Source organism: Heteronotia binoei, chromosome 2 (assembly GCF_032191835.1).
Source record: "Heteronotia binoei isolate CCM8104 ecotype False Entrance Well chromosome 2, APGP_CSIRO_Hbin_v1, whole genome shotgun sequence".
NCBI lineage: Eukaryota > Metazoa > Chordata > Lepidosauria > Squamata > Gekkonidae > Heteronotia > Heteronotia binoei.
The window spans coordinates 12,832,520-12,855,710 of record NC_083224.1 but is presented as its reverse complement, the minus strand read 5'-3'; the positions used below and the strand labels follow the sequence as shown (position 1 = coordinate 12,855,710).

Genomic DNA, 23,191 nt, shown 5'->3' with positions numbered 1-23,191 from the left:
GCCATGTTGAATCAGGCCAACGACCCATCCATTCCAACACTCTGTATCACACAGTGGCCAAAAATTTATATATACACACACACATATACACATACATACACACTGTGGCTAATAGCCACTGATGGACCTCTGCTCCATATTTTTATCTAACCCCCTCTTGAAGCTGGCTATGCCTGTAGCCGCCACCTCCTCCTGTGGCAGTGAATTCCACATGTGAATCACCCTTTGGGTGAAGAAGTACTTCCTTTTATCCGTTCTAACCCGACTGCTCAGCAATTTCATTTTGAATTCAAAAGCTCTTTCTGTAGCTCAGGCATGGTCATCACCCACAGACGAAATGTGTTGGCCGATGCTGTGCAAATTGCACTGGTTACCAATTGAGTACCAAATCCACGTCAAGGCTTTAGTACTGACCTTTAAAGCCTTACGCGGCCTGGGGCCGACGTACCTGTGGGACCGCCTCTCCCCATACGAGCCCCGAAGACTGCTGCGATCAGCCAACCAACTTCTTTTGGCCATCCCCGGCCCAAGGGACGTCTGGTGGAACCAGCTTCCTGTGGAGATTTGCTTCCATTTTGTAGGGCCTGCAAGACGGAGCTGTTCCATCAGGCCTTCGGTTGAGGCAAGATAAAAATATGGAGCAGAGGTCCATCAGTGGCTATTAGCCACAGTGTGTGTGTGTATATATTTTGGTCAGTGTGTGACACAGAGTGTTGGACTGGATGGGCCATTGGCCTGATCCAACTTGGCTTCTCTTATGTTCTTATGTGACACAGAGTGTTGGACTGGATGGGCCATTGGCCTGATCCAACTTGGCTTCTCTTATGTCACACAGAGTGTTGGACTGGATGGGCCATTGGCCTGATCCAACTTGGCTTCTCTTATGTGACACAGAGTGTTGGACTGGATGAGCCATTGGCCTGATCCAACTTGGCTTCTCTTATGTGACACAGAGTGTTGGACTGGATGGGCCACTGGCCTGATCCAACAGGGCTTCTCTTATGTGACACAGAGTGTTGGACTGGATGGGCCATTGGCCTGATCCAACAGGGCTTCGCTTATGTTCTGACACAGAGTGTTGGACTGGAGGGCCCATTGGCCTGATCCAGCAGGGCTTCTCTTATGTTCTTATGTGACACAGAGCGTTGGACTGGAGGGGCCATTGGCCTGATCCAGCAGGGCTTCTCTTATGTTCTTCTGTGACACAGTGTTGGACTGGATGGGCCATTGGCCTGATCCAACTTGGCTTCTCTTATGTTCTTATGTCTGATCCAGATAAGCATCAGATAAAGGATAAACATAGGGAGCAGAGGTCCATCGGTGGCTCTTAGCCAAAGGGTATTGTTGGAACTCTCTATCTGGGGCAAGTGACGCTCTGTATTCTCGGTGCTTGGGAGGGGCAACAGTGTGAGGGCTTCTATTGCCCTGGCCCCACTGATGGACCTCCTGATGGCACCTGGGTTTTTTGGCCACTGTGTGACACAGTGTTGGACTGGATGGGCCATTGGCCTGATCCAGCATGGATTCTCTTATGTTCTTAAAGGGCTTCTACTGGATTTATATATACCTACTATTTACTGGGCACAGAGGAGCAATGTTGGAGCCTGTCGCAGGTCGCACCCAGCCGGAACTGCCAACTGTTTTGTCCTGTGATTCAGAGTAGACCGTGAGACAAGCCACGCTTGGGGACTCCTTCGGTGCTTCACTCTTGGAGGAACCTGTTGAGGGCATTTTAGTTATGTTAAAAAAAATTCACCAGTGATTTTGTGCAGCCTTACATATCTATAGCAGTCAGCATGGTGTAGTAGTTAGAATGGCAGACAGGATTTGGAAAACCCAGTTTTGAATCCCCAACTCTGTCACAGAAGGACTTTCCTCTGCCCATGTTCCAACTCCTAAATCTACAAGTATTTCCCAACCTAGAACTGGCAACTCTAATTTCAGCGATAAGAAACTGCTACTCCTCCAAGGGGGGGAAAAACCATATTGGGGTCTTGTGGCAGATTGCAATAATTGGTTGAGGATTAGGCCTCTAGAAAGTTAGAGTGGGAGCAGAATTATTTAATGCATGAACTCTGGAAAACTGGATTATAAGAACAAAAATTAATAATTGTGGCATGCAACAGATAGAAGAGTAGCAGCTCATGATCTGAGGAAGACAGTATGAAACGAAGCTGAATAAATCTGGAATAGAATCATAGAGTTGGAAGGGACCTCCAGGGTCATCTAGTCCAATTCCCTGCACAATGCAGGAAATTCACAAACACCTCCCCCTAAATTCACAGGATCCTCATTGCTGTCAGGTGGCCATCTAGCCTCTGTTTCAAACCTCCAAAGGAGGAGAGCCCACCACCTCCCAAGGAAGCCTGTTCCACTGAGAAACCGCTCTAACGGTCAGGAAGTTCTCTCTCTCTCTCTCTCGGCTTGGCTTCGCGAACGAAGATTTAAGAAGGGTGCAATAGTCCACGTCTGCTGCAGGCTCGCTGGTGGCTGACAAGACCAATGTGGGACAGGCAGGTCCGACCACAGCGGCTGCAGGGAGAAGTCTGATTTAGGGTTGGTGCTGTAGCAGTGCGATTCTTCCTCAATCTTCTTTTGTCCTCAAGACCAGCTATGCGTGCGTTCTCAAAGGAAGAGACAGCCTGGTGGATGGTGTGCCTCCATGCTTTGCGATCTGAGGCTAGGTCAGACCACTGGTGATGGTTGATGTGACAGGTGCTAAGGGATTTCTTCAAGGAGTCCTTGTACCTCTTCTTTGGTGCCCCTCTATTTCGATGGCCGAAATAGTTCATAGAACAGGAAGTTCATAGAACCATAGAATTGGAAGGGACCTCCAGGGTCATCTAGTCCAACCCCCTGCATAATGCAGGAAACCCACAAATACTTCTCCATAAATTCACAGGATCCACATTGCTGTCAGATGGCCATCTAGCCTCTGCTGAAAAACCTCCAAGGAAGGAGAGCCCACCACCTCCCGAGGAGGAAGCCTGTTCCACTGAGGAACCGCTCTAACGGTCAGGAAGTTCATAGAACCATAGAATTGGACGGGACCTCCAGAGTCATCTAGTCCAACCTCCTGCACAATGCAGGAAACTCACAAACACCTACCCCTAAATTCACAGGATCCTCATTGCTGTCAGATGGCCCTCTAGCCTCTGTTGAAAAACCTCCAAGGAAGGAGAGCCCACCATCTCCTGAGGAAGCCTGTTCCACTGAGGAACCGCTCTAAACTCACAAACAGCTCCCCCTATATTCACAGGATCTTCACTGCTGTCAGATGGCCATCTAGCCTCTGTTTCACAACCTCCAAGGAAGGAGAGCCCACCACCTCCTGAGGAAGCCTGTTCCACTCAGGAACCGCTCTAAACTCACAAGTACCACCCCCTAAATTCACAGGATCTTCATTGCTATCAGATGGCCATCTAGCCTCTGTTTCAAACCTCCAAAGGAGGAGAGCCCACCACCTCCCAAGGAAGCCTGTTCCACTGAGAAACCGCTCTAACGGTCAGGAAGTTCATAGAACCAAAGAATTGTAAGGGACCTCCAGGGTCATCTAATCCAACCCCCTGCATAATGCAGGAAACCCACAACTACTTCTCCATAAATTCACAGGATCCACATTGCTGTCAGATGGCCATCTAGCCTCTGCTGAAAAACCTCCAAGGAAGGAGAGCCCACCACCTCCCGAGGAGGAAGCCTGTTCCACTGAGGAACCGCTCTAACGGTCAGGAAGTTCATAGAACCATAGAATTGGAAGGGACCTCCAGGGTCATCTAGTCCAACCCCCTGCATAATGCAGGAAACCCACAAATACTTCTTCCTAAACTCACGGGATCCACATTGCTGTCAGATGGCCATCTAGCCTCTGTTTAAAAACCTCCAAGGAAGGAGAGCCCACCACCTCCCGAGGGAGCCTGTTCCACTGAGGAACCACTCTAACAGTCAAGAAGTTCTTCCTAATAGAATCATAGAGTTGGAAGGAACCTCCAGGGTCATCTAGTCCAACCCCCTCCACGATGCAGGAAACTCACAAATACCTCCCCCTAAATTCACAGGATCTTCATTACTGTCAGATGGCCATCTAGCCTCTGTTGAAAAGCATCCAAGGAAGGAGAGCCCACCGCCTCCTGAGTTGGAAGGGAACCACCAGGGTCATCTAGTCCAACCTCCCGCATAATGCAGGAAACTCACAAACACCTCCCCCTAAAGTCACAAGATCCTCATTGCTGTCAGATGTCCATCTAGCCTCTGTTTAAAAACCTCCAAGGAAGGAGAGCCCACCACCTCCCGAGGAGGAAGCCTGTTCCACTGAGTCTTTGTCTATGTGCTGGAATTCAGGACTGTGATTTTCTTCCGTTGGGATATTTTGGACTTTGAATGACGACACAATTAAGTTTTTTTTTAATTAATTGTGTAAATTAATTAATTAAATTAATGCGTAACTTTTCCATATGAACTCTACCATTTGAATCGTATCACTGAATACAGTGCTGTAGAATTCTGGAGCTTTGTAAAAGATGTAGACACAAACCGATTTTCTATATGATACGATTCTCTGATATGATATTGATTAACAAGGTGATTCTCTGATAGTATATTGTTTAATTGTGTATTGAAATTCTAATGAAAGCAATACAGGCTAGTGTTGTTTTTTTAAGATAGTATTTATTGTTGTACAGTGTGGTATTGGTCTTTTGGTTTGTATCTCATTCAGCAGAAGGCAGCTTCATTTACTAAATGAGTGCACTGTACGAAATGATTCACAATGGAACTCAGATAAATTATCAGGGACTGTGGACTGTACTGCTATGTCTAGTTTTCTGAAACTAGGCGTCTACTATGCAATTTTTGTATCAATTGATGAGTCATGTGAAGACCTGTGCTTTGCTTCAGTTCTTTCTGGTGGTTTGCTGAGTGTGTTGGCTCGCTTAATGTAATATGCCTTGAGTCCAAATGAGAAAGGTGAACTACAAATGACATAAATTAAAATAATAATAAGAATCTGGTACTGGCCCTGCTTGAGACCCACTTTCAGAGGCTTAAGAACATACGAGCATCGAAAGAGCTCTGCTGGATCATTCCAGTGGTCCATCTAGTCTGGCAATCTGTATCACACTGTGGCCGACCATTTCCTCTAGAGAAGAAGTGTTGGTTTTACACCCACTCACAACAGAGCCAACAACAGGGCATAGAGGTCAAGGCCTTCATAAGAGCCCTACTGGATCAGACCAGTGAGGGTCCATCTAGTCCAGCATCCTATCTTACACAGTGGCCAACGAGTTCCTCTGGAGGGCCAACAACAGGGCAGAGAGGCCAAGACCTTCTTAAGAACATCAGAATAACCCTGCTGGATCAGACCAGTGAGGGTCCATCCAGTCCAGCCTCCTGTCTCATACAGTGGCCAACCAGTTCCTCTGGAGAGCCAGCAACAAGGCATAGAGGCTGACGCCGTCATAAGAACCTCAGAAGAGCGTTGGACTGGAGGGGCCATTAGCCATTAACCTGATCCAACAGGGCTTCTGTGATGTTCTTATGTGACACAGAGTGTTGGACTAGAGGGGCCATTGGCTTGATCCAACAGGGCTTCTCTTATGTTCTTATGTGATACAGAGTGTTGGACTGGATGGGCCACTGGCCTGATCCAACAGGGCTTCTGTTATGTTCTTATGTGACGCAGAGTGTTAGACTGGAGGGGCCATTGGCCTGATCCAACAGGGCTTCTCTTATGTGACACAGAGTGTTGGACAGGAGGGGCCATTGGCCTGATCCAACTGGGCTTCTCTGATGTTCTTATGTGACACAGAGTGTTGGACTGGAGGGGCCATTGGCCTGATCCAACAGGGCTTCTCTTATGTGACACAGAGTGTTGGACAGGAGGGGCCATTGGCCTGATCCAACTGGGCTTCTCTGATGTTCTTATGTGACACAGAGTGTTGGACTGGATGGGCCATTGCCTGATCCAACATGGCTTCTCTTATGTTCTTATGTGACTCAGAGTGTTGGACTGGAGGGGCCACTGGCCTGATCCAACAGGGCTTCTCTTATGTTCTTATGTGACACAGAGTGTTGGACTGGAGGGGCCACTGGCCTGATCCAACAGGGCTTCTCTTATGTTCTTATTTAAAGTTAAAGTTGCTTTATTTCAGCCTCCCTCTCCCCTCAATCTATTTGCTATCCTTTCTCCCTCCTTCCCTGCCTTGCGGCTCTCCAGCATCTGATGTTCATTCTGTGTGGCTCTCACGTTCAGCAAGTGTGGCCACCCCTGCTCTAGGACGTCTTTGCGAAGGACGGCGACTGAGCAGAATAACGGCTTATGGGACAGGAGACGCTTTCGAACGGCTCGATCGTTTTGTAAAGCAGTTCTGGCTGATCCACGCGGCCGATCACAGGCGTTGGTCCGAATCCTTTGGCTGCATGACGAAGGGGCTTGCGGCAAAGGATCTGTCTCCACCTTCTCAACGCAGCCCTCAAAAGTCACCGGGGAGGGGGCCAAGGGACCCCCGCAGACAAAAAGCTACCGGGTGGTGCTGCAATAATAATAATAATAATAATAATAATAATAATAATAATAATAATAATAATAATAATTTTTATTTCTATCCCACCCTCCCCGCCGGAGCAGGCTCAGGGCGGCTCACAACAGAAAACACACATTACATCAATTATACTTATAAAACATGGTTAAAACAATTACAAATTATTAAAATTAACTTAACAATATGGCGTTATAAACAGGTTTCAGTAAATTTCAGAGAGTAAAAGCATTTCAAGAATAAAAGCATTTCCAGCAGCATACCTAGTTTGTCACTAGTTTTCCACTAGTTGAAGGCCATCTTGAAGAGGTGGGCCTTGCAGGCCCTACGGAATCCATCTAAACATCGTAGGGCCCTCACCTCCTCAGGGAGTTGATTCCACAGTAATGGAGCGGTAATAGAGAAGGCCCGGTCCCGGGTGGCCTTCAGTCTGGCCTCCCTTGGCCCAGGGATATTCAACTGGTTTTTCCCAGATGACCTCAGTGCCCTCTGGGGCTCATATGGGGAGAGACGGTCCCTTAGGTAGGTAGGTCCTCGGCCCATAAGGGCAGGGAACACAGTGAGACCGCCCCCAGCTCATGCTAACAGAAAATGTAATTATGAAAGTTCAACAGAGCACGGGGTGATTTTGCAGCCCCCTGTGCCATTCGCCGTAACAGCCCCGTGGCGCAGAGTGTTAAAGCTGCAGTACTGCAGTCGGAGCCCTCTGCTCACGGCCTAAGTTCGATCCCAGCGGAAGCTGGTTCAGGTAGCCGGCTCAAGGTCAACTCAGCCTTCCATCCTTCCGAGGTCGGTCCAATGAGTCCCCAGCTTGCTGGGGAGGAAGCGTAGATGACTGGGGAAGGCAAGGGCAAACCACCCCGTAAAAAAGTCTGCCTTGAAAACGTTGTGAAAGCAACGTCACTCCAGAGTCGAAAACAACTGGTGCTTGCACAGGGGACTACCGTTACCTGATTGAATGTACCATGTCTTGACGTCTACACGCGCTGCTGAGACCTGTCATCCAGGCATTTGAAGCAAGGTGCAGATTACTATAAGGTGACCTATAGCACCTTATAGTACCTGTTTTTATCTATTTTAATTAATTTATGTAATTGAATTGTATTTTAAAATTCTTGTTTACATTGTATTTTATCTAAATCATGGTTTCCATGTCTGTGAGCCGCCCTGAGCCCGCCTTTGGCGGGGGAGGGCGGGATATAAAAATAAACTTACTTTACTTTTTTTTTTTTTATGCCATCCCCCATACTCAGTGGCCTTTTTGTCCACAGGGCCCCGTAGTGCCTTTTCAAGTATTTGCAGTGGGTTGCCATGGTAATGGGGAATCTGCCACTGCAGATGCTTTCCACTTACAGAGCGCAAGGATCCAACTTGGTGCCTCTAAAATTCTTTCAAGATTATACAGAGCAGAAGCCTGAAACCAAAAAGACCACAAAAGGGAGTAAGGGAAAAAAACACAACTGCTTGCATTTCCACTCCCGTGCCGATGGCACTGCGCCATTGCTGTGGGAAACCTCGAAGGAAGTTATGTTGCTCATCTTTTCCTGAACCACCAAAGCGCTTCCTGTTGTTGATTGGCAGTTTGCTATGTGCTTATAAACAGAAAAAAGAGCCCCGCGGCGCAGAGCGGTAAAGCTGCAGTACTGCGGTCCTTAGCTCTGCTCACGACCTGAGTTCGATCCCTGGAGGAAGCTGGGCTTTCAGGTAGCCGGCTCGAGGTTGACTCAGCCTTCCATCCTTCCGAGGTCGGTCAAATGAGTCCCCTGCAGCGGTAAAGCTGCAGTACTGCGGTCCTTAGCTCTGCTCACGACCTGAGTTCGATCCCCAGAGGAAGCTGGGCTTTCAGGTAGCCGGCTCGAGGTTGACTCAGCCTTCCATCCTTCCGAGGTCGGTCAAATGAGTCCCCTGCAGCGGTAAAGCTGCAGTACTGCGGTCCTTAGCTCTGCTCACGACCTGAGTTCGATCCCCGGAGGAAGCTGGGCTTTCAGGTAGCCGGCTCGAGGTTGACTCAGCCTTCCATCCTTCCGAGGTCGGTCAAATGAGTCCCCTGCAGTGGTAAAGCTGCAGTACTGCGGTCCTTAGCTCTGCTCACGACCTGAGTTCGATCCCCGGAGGAAGCTGGGCTTTCAGGTAGCCGGCTCGAGGTTGACTCAGCCTTCCATCCTTCTGAGGTCGGTCAAATGAGTCCCCTGCAGCGGTAAAGCTGCAGTACTGCGGTCCTTAGCTCTGCTCACGACCTGAGTTCGATCCCCGGAGGAAGCTGGGCTTTCAGGTAGCCGGCTCGAGGTTGACTCAGCCTTCCATCCTTCCGAGGTCGGTCAAATGAGTCCCCGGCAGCGGTAAAGCTGCAGTACTGCGGTCCTTAGCTCTGCTCACGACCTGAGTTCGATCCCCGGAGGAAGCTGGGTTTTCAAGTAGCCGGCTCGAGGTTGACTCAGCCTTCCATCCTTCCGAGGTCGGTCAAATGAGTCCCCTGCAGCAGTAAAGCTGCAGTACTGCGGTCCTTAGCTCTGCTCACGACCTGAGTTCGATCCCCGGAGGAAGCTGGGCTTTCAGGTAGCCGGCTCGAGGTTGACTCAGCCTTCCATCCTTCCGAGGTTGGTCAAATGAGTCCACTGCAGCGGTAAAGCTGCAGTACTGCAGTCCTTAGCTCTGCTCACGACCTGAGTTCGATCCCCGGAGGAGGCTTGGCTTTCAGGTAGCCGGCTCGAGGTTGACTCAGCCTTCCATCCTTCCAAGGTTGGTCAAATGAGTCCCCTGCAGCAGTAAAGCTGCAGTACTGCGGTCCTTAGCTCTGCTCACGACCTGAGTTCGATCCCCGGAGGAAGCTGGGCTTTCAGGTTGCTGGCTCCAGGTTGACTCAGCCTTCCATCCTTCCGAGGTCGGTCAAATGAGTCCCCTGCAGCGGTAAAGCTGCAGTACTGCGGTCCTTAGCTCTGCTCACGACCTGAGTTCGATCCCCAGAGGAAGCTGGGCTTTCAGGTTGCCGGCTCAAGGTCGACTCAGCCTTCCATCCTTCCAAGGTCGGTCAAATGAGTCCCCAGCTTGCCGGGGGAGGGGGGGGGGAAGCGTAGATGACTGGGGAAGGCAAGGGCAAACCACCCCGTAAAAAAGTCTGCCATGAAAACGTAAAAGCAACGTCACCCCAGAGTCAGAAACGACTGGTGCTTGCACAGGGGACCTTTGCCTTCCCTATAAACAGAAAGAGGGGGCAGCCTCAGAGAGTAAGGTTTTCCACAACTAGGATGCCCAAGTGGGAACTGTCTCTCTAGGGTTCCGGGGGGGTTAAACGAACCAACTTCAACTGTTGCCACAGCCATTAGTTCTGTCCAGAATGAAGAGGTGGAACTGTGGCACGGCATCCATGGAAGCCGGGACGGTTATCTGACTGAGTGTCCTGCTTCCGATAGGTCAGGAGTGGCCAAACTGTGGCTCAGGAGACACACGTGGCTCTTTCACACATATTGTGTGGCTCTTCAAGCCCCCGCCACCCGGTCAGCCAGACTGGAGAAGGCATTTGTCTCTTTAAATCACTTCACGAAGCCAGCTTGGAGAACTGGCTTGGAGAATGCACTTAAAGTTAAAGTTGTTTTCTTTCCTCCCTCCCCATCTCGTCTCATTGAATCATAGCGTTGAAAGGGACCTCTAGGGTCATCTAGTCCAACCTCCTGCACAATGCAGGAAACTCACAAACACCTCCCCCTAAATTCACAGGGTCTTCATTGCTATCAGATGGCCATCTAGCCTCTGTTTAAAAACCTCCAAGGAAGGAGAGCCCACAACCTCCCGAGGAAGCCTGTTCCACTGAGGAATCGCTCTAAGGGTCAGGAAGTTCTTCCTCATGTTGATTTCATTTCAACCCACTGGTTCTGGTCCTACCTTCCGGGGCCAAAGAAAACAATTCCACACCATCCTCTATACGACAGCCCTTCAAGGACTTGAAGATGGTGATCATATCACCTCTCAGCCACCTCTTCTCCAAGCTAAACATCCCCAGATCCTTCAACCTTCCTCATAGGACTTGGTCTCCAGACCCCTTACCATCCCATTACTTTGTCGCCCTCCTCTGGACCCGTTCCAGCTTGTCTATACCCTTCTTAAAATGTGGTGCCCAAAACTGAACACAATACTCCAGGTGAGGTCTTACCAGAGCAGAGTAAAGCGATACCATCACATCACGTGATCTGGACACTATACTTCTGTTGATACAGCCCAAAACTGCATTTGCCTTTTTAGCCACCGCATCACACTGTTGGCTCATGTTCAGCATATTATCCACTAAGACCTCTAGATCCTTTTCGCACATACTACCGCTAAGACAAGTCTCCCTCATCCTATAACCATGCATTGGATATTTCCTGCCTAAATGCAGAACTTTACGTTTATCCCTGTTAAAATTCATTGTGTTGGTTTTAGCCCAGTTTTCATCATCTCCTCTCCTCTATCTATCCATCTATGTCATCATCTCTTTCCTTCCTTCCCTCCCTCCATCGTGGCTCTCAAACATCTGACATTTATTCTATGTGGCTCTTACACTGAGCAAGTTTGGCCACCCAGCAACAGGTTAACAAATTCCAGAAATTTCCAAGCAACCCATTCATGAACTCTACTAATGTTGGAATAACTGAAAGGGAAGGAGGCGCGGCAGAGGAAAGCTGGTGGAAGGAAAGGGCCGGATTTTGCAGAATGAAGGCCTTCCTGGATAGGAAACCGGAAACCCAGCCCTCAGTGTTTTTAAAATAACCTTGATCCTGCTCTTTCTCCTGAAACTGAAGAGCTAGAATCTGGCTTTTCTCCCCACACCCAAATAATGACATCTGGGAAGGTTGTTTTTTTTTAAGGGGAGGGGCTGTAAAGCAGTGGAGAGCGCCAACTTGGCATGCAGAAGGTCCCAGGTTTAGTCCCCGGCATCTCCAGTTAAAAAAAGCCAGGCGGGAGGTGATGAGAAAGACCTCTGCCTGAGACCCTGGAGAGCCAGGAGGAGGAGGCATGGCTCAGTGGAAGAGCCTCTGCTTGGTATGCAGAAGGTCCCAGGTTCAATCCCCGGCACCTTCAGTTCAAAGGACCAGGCAGGAGGTGATGGGAAAGACCTCTGCCTGAGACCCTGGAGAGCCAGGAGGAGGAGCCGTGGCTCAGGGGAAGAGCCTCTGCCTGGCATGCAGAAGGTCCCAGGTTCAATCCCCAGCATCTCCAGTTAAAAGGACCAGGCAGGAGGTGATGGGAAAGACCTCTGCCTGAGACCCTGGAGAGCCAGGAGGAGGAGCCATGGCTCAGTGGAAGAGCCTCTGCCTGGCATGCAGAAGGTCCCAGGTTCAGTCCCCGGCATCTCTAGTTAAAAGGACCAGGCAGGAGGTGATGGGAAAGACCTCTGCCTGAGACCCTGGAGAGCCAGGAGGAGGAGCCATGGCTCAGTGGAAGAGCCTCTGCTTGGTATGCAGAAGGTCCCAGGTTCAATCCTCGGCACCTTCAGTTCAAAGGACCAGGCAGGAGGTGATGGGAAAGACCTCTGCCTGAGACCCTGGAGAGCCAGGAGGAGGAGCCGTGGCTCAGGGGAAGAGCCTCTGCCTGGCATGCAGAAGGTCCCAGGTTCAATCCCCACCATCTCCCATTAAAAGGACCAGGTAGGAAGTGATGGGAAAGACCTCAGCCTGAGACTCTGGAGAGCCAGGATGAGGAGCCATGGCTCAGTGGAAGAGCCTCTGCCTGGCATGCGGAAGGTCCCAGGTTCAATCCCCACCATATCCATTTTAAAAAGGCCAGGCAGGAGGTGATGAGAAAGACCTCAGTCTGAGATCCTGGAGAGCCAGGAGGAAGAGCCTCTGCTTGGCATGCAGAAGGTCCCAGGTGCAATCCCAAGCATCCCCTGCAGGTGATGGGAAAGACCTCTGCCTGAGACCCTGGAGAGCCAGGAGGAGGAGCCGTGGCTCAGTGGAAGAGCCTCTGCTTGGTATGCAGAAAGTCCCAGGTTCAATCCCCAGCATCTCCAGTTCAAAGGACCAGGCAGGAGGTGATGGGAAAGACCTCTGCCTGAGACCCTGGAGAGCCAGGAGGAGGAGCCGTGGCTCAGGGGAAGAGCCTCTGCCTGGCATGCAGAAGGTCCCAGGTTCAGTCCCCGGCATCTCTAGTTAAAAGGACCAGGCAGGAGGTGATGGGAAAGACCTCTGCCTGAGACCCTGGAGAGCCAGGAGGAGGAGCCGTGGCTCAGTGGAAGAGCCTCTGCTTGGCATGCAGAAGGTCCCAGGTTCAATCCCCGGCACCTTCAGTTCAAAGGACCAGGCAGGAGGTGATGGGAAAGACCTCAGCCTGAGACTCTGGAGAGCCAGGAGGAGGAGCCATGGCTCAGTGGCAGAGCCTCTGCTTGGTATGCAGAAGGTCCCAGGTTCAATCCCCGGCACCTTCAGTTCAAAGGACCAGGCAGGAGGTGATGGGAAAGACCTCTGCCTGAGACCCTGGAGAGCCAGGAGGAGGAGCCGTGGCTCAGGGGAAGAGCCTCTGCCTGGCATGCAGAAGGTCCCAGGTTCAATCCCCACCATCTCCCATTAAAAGGACCAGGTAGGAAGTGATGGGAAAGACCTCAGCCAGAGACCCTGGAGAGACAGGAGGAGCAGCCATGGGGGGCTGTGGCTCAGTGGAAGAGCTTCTGCTTAGCATGCAGAAGGTCCCAGGTTCAGTCCCCGGCATCTCTAGTTAAAAGGACCAGGCAGGAGGTGATGGGAAAGACCTCTGCCTGAGACCCTGGAGAGCCAGGAGGAGGAGCCATGGCTCAGTGGAAGAGCCTCTGCCTGGCATGCAGAAGGTCCCAGGTTCAGTCCCCGGCATCTCTAGTTAAAAGGACCAGGCAGGAGGTGATGGGAAAGACCTCTGCCTGAGACCCTGGAGAGCCAGGAGGAGGAGCCGTGGCTCAGGGGAAGAGCCTCTGCCTGGCATGCAGAAGGTCCCAGGTTCAATCCCCAGCATCTCCAGTTAAAAGGACCAGGCAGGAGGTGATGGGAAAGACCTCTGCCTGAGACCCTGGAGAGCCAGGAGGAGGAGCCATGGCTCAGTGGAAGAGCCTCTGCCTGGCATGCAGAAGGTCCCAGGTTCAGTCCCCGGCATCTCTAGTTAAAAGGACCAGGCAGGAGGTGATGGGAAAGACCTCTGCCTGAGACCCTGGAGAGCCAGGAGGAGGAGCCATGGCTCAGTGGAAGAGCCTCTGCCTGGCATGCAGAAGGTCCCTGGTTCAGTCCCCGGCATCTCTAGTTAAAAGGACCAGGCAGGAGGTGATGGGAAAGACCTCTGCCTGAGACCCTGGAGAGCTGCCGCCAGTCTCAGCGGACAACATACTGAGGGTCTGGTTCAGTATGAGGCAGCTTCACGGGGTTCATCTTTGTGCAGTACAAGTGGGACCCAGGATATGTTTTAATAAACAAAGTATCTAATTTTTTAAAAACTATTTTAACTTTTTTTTTTTGCTCTCAAGCTACAGACAACTTATGGTGATGCTATATGGCAGGGGTGGCCAAACTGTGGCTCTCTCACACATATTGTGTGGCTCTTGAAGCCCCCACCACCTTGTCAGCCAGATTGGAGAAGGCCTTTGTCTCTTTAAATCTCTTCACCGAGCCAGAGAATGCAATTAAAGTGGCTTGGAGAATGCATTTAAAGTTATTTTCTTTCCACATCTCCTTCTTTCTGCTATGTGTCTGTCTGTCTGTGTATCTATCTTCCTTATCACCATCTCCTTCCCTTCCTCCCGGCTCCCGAACATCTGACATTCATGTCTTGTGGCTCTCAAACATCTGATATTTATTCTATGTGGTTCTTACATTGAGCAAGTTTGGCCAATCAAGCTGTATGGTTTTCAAGGCCAGAAACATTCAACGGTGGTTTGCCACAGCCTGCCTCTGCAAAGTGACATAAGAAGAAAAGAGAAGCCATGTTGGATCAGGCCAATGGCCCATCCAGTCCAACACTCTGAGTCACATAAGAGAAGCCATGTTGGATCAGGCCAATGGCCCATCCAGTCCAACACTCTAAGTCACATAAAAGAAGCCACGTTGGATCAGGCCAATGGCCCATCCAGTCCAACACTCTGAGTTACATAAGAGAAGCCATGTTAAATCAGGCCAATGGCCCATCCAGTCCAACACTCTGAGTCACATAAGAGAAGCCCTGTTGGATCAGGCCAATGGGCCATCCAGTCCAACACTCTGAGTCACATAAAAGAAGCCATGTTGGATCAGGCCAATGGCCCATCCAGTCCAACACTCTGTGTCACACAGTGGCAAAACCCCCCAAAAACAACCCAAGTGCCATCCGGAGGTTCACAAGTGGGATTAGAAGCCCTTCCACTTTGGAAGTCCAGGGTCGGAGAAAGTAGAGAAAGAAGTCCTTTTCTCCCTCTCTCACAATACAAGAACTCGTGGGCATTCGATGAAATTGCTGAGCAGACAGGTTAAAACGGATAAAAGGAAGTACTTCTTCACCCAAAGGGTGATTAACATGTGGAATTCACTGCCACAGGAGGTGGTGGTGACCACAAGCATAGCCACCTTCAAGAGGGGGTTAGATAAAAATATGGATCAGTGGCTATTATATATGTGTGTGTGTGTGTGTGTATGTATATATATATATATATATATATATATATATATATATATATATATATATATATATATATATATATATATATATATATATATATATATATATATATATATAATTTTTTGTGGCCACTGTGTGACACAGAGTGTTGGACTGGATGGGCCATTGGCCTGATCTAACATGGCTTCTCTTATGTTCTTAACTCCCATCAGCCCCAGCCATTGGCCATGCTGTCTGGGGCTGATGGGAGTTGTAGGCAAAAAGCATCTGGAGAGCCAACTTTCCCTACCCCTGGTCTAGCAAAACAAGAGTCTCCCACCTGGGACTGAGGGAGCAGCTTCTGTTTGAATCCCCGCCTCTTCTCCATATATAATTTTTTGTGGCCACTGTGTGACACAGAGTGTTGGACTGGATGGGCCATTGGCCTGATCTAACATGGCTTCTCTTATGTTCTTAACTCCCATCAGCCCCAGCCATTGGCCATGCTGTCTGGGGCTGATGGGAGTTGTAGGCAAAAAGCATCTGGAGAGCCAACTTTCCCTACCCCTGGTCTAGCAAAACAAGAGTCTCCCACCTGGGACTGAGGGAGCAGCTTCTGTTTGAATCCCCGCCTCTTCTCCAGTGGAACACCCCTCCTCAGAACCGAAGAGGCCCTGATCCTGGCCTGGCGACGGGAGCTTCTTGCTGTCCTCGGGGCAATTCATCCCAGTCAGATCTTGGCACATCTGCCTGAATCGCTTCTTGTGATGAGGGCGCACAAACGCCGAGAATCCTGGAAAACGGAAAGGAAAGCAATGCCAAAATGGAAATAAGCTAGCTTGTTCCAGGCCAAGGCGTTTAATGAAACCCAGCCCTTTGTTTCCTAGAAGTCAGAAGGAAAAAAAACACACTAATCTATTTCTAAGACAAAACAAATCAGCCAGTATCGTAACGCCCCTGTACAAATCGATGCTGCGGACTCATTTGGAATACTGTGTGCAATTCTGGTCACCGCACCTCAAAAAAGGATATTATAGCATTGGGAAAAGTGCAGAAAAGGGCAACTAGAATGATTCAAGGATTGGAACACTTTTACTATGAAGAAAGGTTAAAACGCTTGGGGCTCTTTAGCTTGGAGAAACATTGACTGCAGGGTGACATGATTGAGGTTGACAAGATTATGCATGGGATGGAGAAGGTGGAGAATAGAGGTTTTGCTCTGTAGCAAAGCCTTGAAAAGCAAGCTGTGATGCAGAAGGGAGCAAGATATATAGAGAAGGAAGCAGATGACAGCCAGTTGCTGGGGGGCCTGATAGGAGCCCTCCAGGGGCCTGATTCGGCCTCCAGACCGCATGTTTGACACCCCTGGTTTACTGTTCTTAGTGAAATCCTGCACCTCGGTTTGTGCCTTGGGATCCCTTCTGCTTGATTTCTGCTATGCCGTTTGCTGGTTTTATTAAAATAAGCCACACCTAGCTGAAGAGAGCAAAGGGACTCTGTACTTGATACAGATGTAAGAACATAAGAGATCAGGCCAATGGCCCAGCCAGTCCAACACTCTGTGCCACACAGTGGCCACAAAACCCCCCCCAAAATCCAAGTGCCATCAGGAGGTTCACAAGTGGGGCTAGAAACCCTCCCACTTTGCACCCCTCCCCCAAGCACCAAGAATATAGAGTATCACTGCCCCAGAAAGTTCCAACAATATGCTGTGGCTAATAGCCACTGATGGACCTCTGCTCCATATTTTCATCCAATCCTCTCTTGAAGCTGGCTATGCTTGTGGCCGCCACCACCTCCTGTGGCAGAGAGTTCCACATGTTAATCACCCTTTGGGTGAAGAAGGTCTTCCTTTTATCTGTTCTAACCGGACTGCTTAGCAATTTCATTGAATGCCCACGAATTCTTGTATTGTGAGAAAGGGAGAAAAGCAGTTCCTTTTCTGCATTGGGGGGAGGCAGAGCTTGTTTTTCCGGGCCACCAACTGGCTTGGAGAAGTTCTTTAAAGAGAGGAACGCCTTCTCCAAGCCAGGCCAACAGGGCAGTGGGGGGTGGTGGTTCAGGAGTCACACAATATATGTCAAAGAGCCACAGTTTGCCCACCCCTGATATGCGCATATTCATGTGTGTGCTCCCACTCCAATTGCTGGCTGAAAACCATTCAGCTGCCCCTTCCTCTCCAGCTAGCTAAAGGAAGCTCGGACCTGGACAGAATACTGGCCGAGGTGCAGCAGCGAAGGGTGTCTTTAGTTCAATACCATTACTGGAATGACCTCCCCTTTTGCCTCTCCATTCTTGCAGGGCATTCAGTTCTCTGGAAGAGTTACTGCAGGGCCTGAGTCACAGTTTTCTCTGAACTTGTTCAACCCTGCCTCTACCTCCCAAGGTGTCTGTTGCAGGGAGAGGAAGCGAAAGGGATTGTAAGCCACTTTGAGACTCCTTAAGGTAGTGTGCCACAGAGTGTTGGACTGGATGGGCCATTGGCCTGATCCAGCATGGCTTCTCTTATGTTCTTATGTCTGGGGCAGTGATGCTCTGTATTCTTGGTGCTTGGGGGGCCACAGTGGGAGGGCTTCTAGTGTCCTGGCACCACTGATGAACCTCCTGATGGCACGTGGTTTTTTTGGCCACTGTGTGCCACAGAGTGTTGGACTGGATGGGCCATTGGCCTGATCCAACATGGCTTCTCTTATGTGACACAGAGTGTTGGACTGGATGAGTCATTGGCCTAATCCAACATGGCTTCTCTTATGTTCTTAGGTGTGGGGCAGTGATGCTCTGCATTCTTGGTGCTTGGGGGGCCACATTCCAGCAGGTGCAAGTGGAAGAGTGGGGAATCAAACCCGGTTCTCCCAGATAATTGAGCTCTGGCTGACCCAAGGCCATTCCAGCAGGTGCAAGCGGAGGAGTGGGGAATCAAACCCGGTTCTCCCAGATAAGAGAGCTGTGGCTGACCCAAGGCCATTCCAGCAGGTGCAGGTGGAGGAGGGTGGAATCAAACCGGGTTCTCCCAGATAAGAGAGCTCTGGCTGACCCAAGTCCATTACAGCAGGTGCAAGTGGAGGAGTGGGGAATCAAACCCGGTTCTCCCAGATAAGAGAGCTCTGGCTGACCCAAGTCCATTCCAGCAGGTGCAAGTGGAGGAGTGGGGAATCAAACCCGGTTCTCCCAAATAAGAGAGCTATGGCTAACCCAAGGCCATTCCAGCAGGTGCAAGTGGAGAAGTGGGGAATCAAACCCGGTTCTCCCAGATAAGAGTCCGCACACTTCACCACTACACCAAACTGGCTCTCGTGGCATAAAAACCTACTTCAGTTGTTGGGAGACCAGAAATGCTAGAGCTGCATTTTTGGGCACCCAGCAGGAATAAGAGGTGGTCTGGCCTCCACAGCTGTAGGAAAACACAGTTGAAGGCACCGTCTCTCTCCTTCACTGGGAGGCTGCCGTAAAGAGGAGGAGAGGAAGGTGGAAGCTGCACGCTGGAGCAAGGGACAACCTTTGGAAGCAGAGAGATGGCGCTTGAGTACAACTTCTGGATAATTTGGTGAGAAATTACATCGGGCATGGGAGAGATTTCATTCTTTCCTTGTCATAGAAGGCGGCCAGGAACACAGCTAACTCCTGTACCCCTCTTTGAAAGCAGGACTTCAAAAGCTTTCCGGTGCCCGGCAGTGAGAAGTGTTCCTCCCCTGCTCTGACAGACATAACTCCAGCCTCTTGGAACTTGTATGAACTCTCAAGGAAGCACTGATCCTAACAACGTGCTTGCCAGTATACAGAACAGATCCAAAGGAGGAATAAGGCTGGGTCACCCTCCAGACATAAGAGAAGCCATGTTGGATCAAGCCAATGGTCCATCCAGTCCAACATTCTGTGGCACACAGTGGCCAAAAAACCCACGTGCCATCAGGAGGTCCATCAGTGGGGCCAGGACACTAGAAGCCCTCCCACTGTGGCCCCCCAAGCACCAAGAATGCAGAGCATCACTGCCCCACACCTAAGAACATAAGAGAAGCCATGTTGGATTAGGCCAATGACTCATCCAGTCCAACACTCTGTGTCACATAAGAGAAGCCATGTTGGATCAGGCCAATGGCCCATCCAGTCCAACACTCTGTGTCACATAAGAACATAAGAGAAGCCCTGTTGGATCAGGCCAGTGGCCCATCCAGTCCAACACTCTGTGTCACATAAGAACATAAGAGAAGCCCTGTTGGATCAGGCCAATGGCCCATCCAGTCCAACGCTCTGTGTTACATAAGAACATAAGAGAAGCCCTGTTGGATCAAGCCAATGGCCCATCCAGTCCAACACTCTGTGGCACACAGTGGCCAAAAAAACCACGTGCCATCAGGAGGTTCATCAGTGGTGCCAGGACACTAGAAGCCCTCCCACTGTGGCCCCCCAAGCACCAAGAATACAGAGCATCACTGCCCCAGACATAAGAACATAAGAGAAGCCATGCTGGATCAGGCCAATGGCCCATCCAGTCCAACACTCTGTGGCACACAGTGGCCAAAAAAACCCACGTGCCATCAGGAGGTTCATCAGTGGTGCCAGGACACTAGAAGTCCTCCCACTGTGGCCCCCCAAGCACCAAGAATACAGAGCATCACTGCCCCAGACATAAGAACATAAGAGAAGCCATGCTGGATCAGGCCAATGGCCCATCCAGTCCAACACTCTGTGGCACACAGTGGCCAAAAAACCCACGTGCCATCAGGAGGTCCATCAGTGGGGCCAGGACACTAGAAGCCCTCCCACTGTGGCCCCCCAAGCACCAAGAATACAGAGCATCACTGCCCCACACCTAAGAACATAAGAGAAGCCATGTTGGATTAGGCCAATGACTCAACCAGTCCAACACTCTGTGTCACACAGTGGCCAAAAAAATCCAAGTGCCATCAGGAGGTCCATCAGTGGGATCAGGACACTAGAAGCCCTCCCACTGTGGCCCCCCAAGCACCAAGAATACAGAGCATCACTGCCCCAGACATAAGGAGAAGCCATGTTGGATCAGGCCAATGGCCCATCCAGACCAACACTCTGTGTTACACAATGGCCAAAAAAGTGCCATCAGGAGGTCCACCAGTGGGGCCAGGACACTAGAAGCTCTCCCACTCTGCTCCCCCCCAAGCGCCAAGAACACAGAGCATCACTGCCCCAGATAGAGAGCTCCATCAATTCACTGTGGCTAATAGCCACTGATGAACCTCTGCTCCATATTGCTTATCCAATCCCCCCTTGAAGCTGGCAATGATTGTAGCTGCCACCTCCTCCTGTGGCAGTGAATTCGATGCATTAATCATCCTTTGGGTGAAGAAGGACTTCCTTTTATCAGTTCTAACCCGACTGCTCAGCCATTTCATTGAATGTCCACGAGTTCTTGCATTGTGAGAAAGGGAGGAAAGGACTTCTTTCTCAGCCTTCTCTATCCCATGCATAATCTTGTAAACCTCTATTGCGTCACCCTGCAGTCGACATTTCTCAAACAATCCCATGGAACTTCTGAGCGCATGAATCAAATGCTCTGGAATGAATCAACCCCGAATCGTTCTGACAGCCCGACCGGTTTTCCACTATTAGGTCAGAAGGGAAATGCAGAATATGTACCATTTTTCTTTCCCAAAGAGATTTAGGGATGGAATAGGGGTCACTGGAATAGGGGGGAGTTTGTGAATTTCCTGTATTGTGCAGGGGCTTGGACTAGATGACCCTGGAAGTCCCTTCCAATTCTGTGAATATCCCCCAAACAGTGAATGGTTCCTAGGTGGGCGAGAAGATCTTCGGGCCTCCCTGCTTGCCACCAATTTTCCCTCTGCAGAGTCTTGTGAGCAAAAATTCTACTTCGTGAGCGACTGGCATTAAAGTGGTGAGCTGCTGCGTAAATTAGTGCGCTGGCATACTTTTACGCTGTACCCTCTATCAGGATGAGAGGTGTCAAATACTTATCCTATGACTCTCTAAATTCAAACCCTTGCAAGACTATATTGACCTCAGGCCTGAAATATTGCAGATATTTTTTATTAAGGGATAGCCAGAAACAGGTAACACATGAAGTACCAAAATTCTGTGTATTCGCTCTTAGGAAAAGGAACTGTGTGCTTAAGGGAATGTAATTGACTTAGAACTTATTTTTATGCACATTTACAAACCTGAACATAAGGGAAGCCATGTTGGATCAGGCCGATGGCCCATCCAGTCCAACACTCTGTGTCACATAAGAACATAAGAGAAGCCCTGTTGGATCAGGCCAGTGGCCCATCCAGTCCAACACTCTGTGTCACATAAGAACATATGAGAAGCCCTGTTGGATCAGGCCAATGGCCCATCCAGTCCAACACTCTGTGTCACATAAGAACATAAGAGAAGCCCTGTTGGATCAGGCCAGTGGCCCATCCAGTCCAACTCTCTGTGTCACATAAGAACATATGAGAAGCCCTGTTGGATCAGGCCAGTGGCCCCTCCAGTCCAACACTCTGTGTCACATAAGAACCTAAGAGAAGCTCTGTTGGATCAGGCCAGTGGCCCATCCAGTCCAACACTCTGTGTCACATAAGAACATATGAGAAGCCCTGTTGGATCAGGCCAATGGCCCATCCAGTCCAACACTCTGTGTCACATAAGAACATAAGAGAAGCCCTGTTGGATCAGGCCAGTGGCCCATCCAGTCCAACACTCTGTGTCACATAAGAACATATGAGAAGCCCTGTTGGATCAGGCCAATGGCCCATCCAGTCCAACACTCTGTGTCACATAAGAACATAAGAGAAGCCCTGTTGGATCAGGCCAGTGGCCCATCCAGTCCAACTCTCTGTGTCACATAAGAACATATGAGAAGCCCTGTTGGATCAGGCCAGTGGCCCCTCCAGTCCAACACTCTGTGTCACATAAGAACCTAAGAGAAGCTCTGTTGGATCAGGCCAGTGGCCCATCCAGTCCAACACTCTGTGTCACATAAGAACATATGAGAAGCCCTGTTGGATCAGGCCAATGGCCCATCCAGTCCAACACTCTGTGTCACATAAGAACATAAGAGAAGCCCTGTTGGATCAGGCCAGTGGCCCATCCAGTCCAACACTCTGTGTCACATAAGAACATATGAGAAGCCCTGTTGGATCAGGCCAATGGCCCATCCAGTCCAACACTCTGTGTCACATAAGAACATAAGAGAAGCCCTGTTGGATCAGGCCAGTGGCCCATCCAGTCCAACTCTCTGTGTCACATAAGAACATATGAGAAGCCCTGTTGGATCAGGCCAGTGGCCCCTCCAGTCCAACACTCTGTGTCACATAAGAACCTAAGAGAAGCTCTGTTGGATCAGGCCAATGGACAATCCAGTCCAACACTCTGTGTCACATAAGAGAAGCCATGTTGGATCAGACCAATGGCCCATCCAGTCCAACACTCTGTGTCACATAAGAACATAAGAGATGCCCTGTTGTATCAGACCAATGGCCCATCCAGTCCAACACTCTGTGTCACATAAGAACATAAGAGAAGCCCTGTTGGATCAGGCCAATGGCCCATCCAGTCCAACACTCTGTGCCACATAAGAACAGAAGGGAAGCCATGTTGGATCAGGCCGATGGCCCATCCAGTCCAACACACTGTCACACAGTGGCCATAAAAAACCAAGTGCCATCAGGAGGTCCACAAGTGGGGCTAGAAGCCCTCCCACTGTGCTCCCCCCCCCAAGCACCAATAACACAGAGCATGACTGCCCCAGACAGAGAGTTCCAACAATACGCTGTGGCTAATAGCCACTGATGGACCTCTGCTCCAGATGCTTATCCAATTCCCTCTTGAAGCCAACTATGCTTGTAGCCGCCGCCACCTCTCATGGCAGTGAATTCCACGTGTTAAGAACATAAGAGAAGCCATGTTAGATCAGGCCAATGGCCCATCCAGTCCAACACTGTGTCACACAGTGGCAAAATTTTTTATATATATACACACACATTGTGGCTAATAGCCACTGATGGACCTCTGCTCCATATTTTTATCTAAACCCCTCTTGAAGCTGGCTATGCTTGTGGCCACCACCACCTCCTGTAGCAGTGAATTCCACATGTTTATCACCCTTTGGGGGAAGA

The 23,191-nt window shown here is 50.1% G+C and overlaps 1 protein-coding gene across 1 annotated transcript in view; it reads right to left on the bottom strand.

Annotated features, from left to right (window-relative positions):
• RTEL1 (regulator of telomere elongation helicase 1) overlaps nucleotides 1-23,191 on the bottom strand; it is a 258,104-nt gene that overhangs the window by 24,152 nt on the left and 210,761 nt on the right. Inside the window, exons 33-34 of the mRNA XM_060230590.1 lie at nucleotides 15,691-15,888; nucleotides 1,572-1,718 (exon numbers count right to left, since the gene is read on the bottom strand). Coding sequence (XP_060086573.1) covers nucleotides 1,572-1,718; nucleotides 15,691-15,888 — 345 coding nt within the window. The remainder of the gene's footprint in view (nucleotides 1-1,571; nucleotides 1,719-15,690; nucleotides 15,889-23,191) is intronic.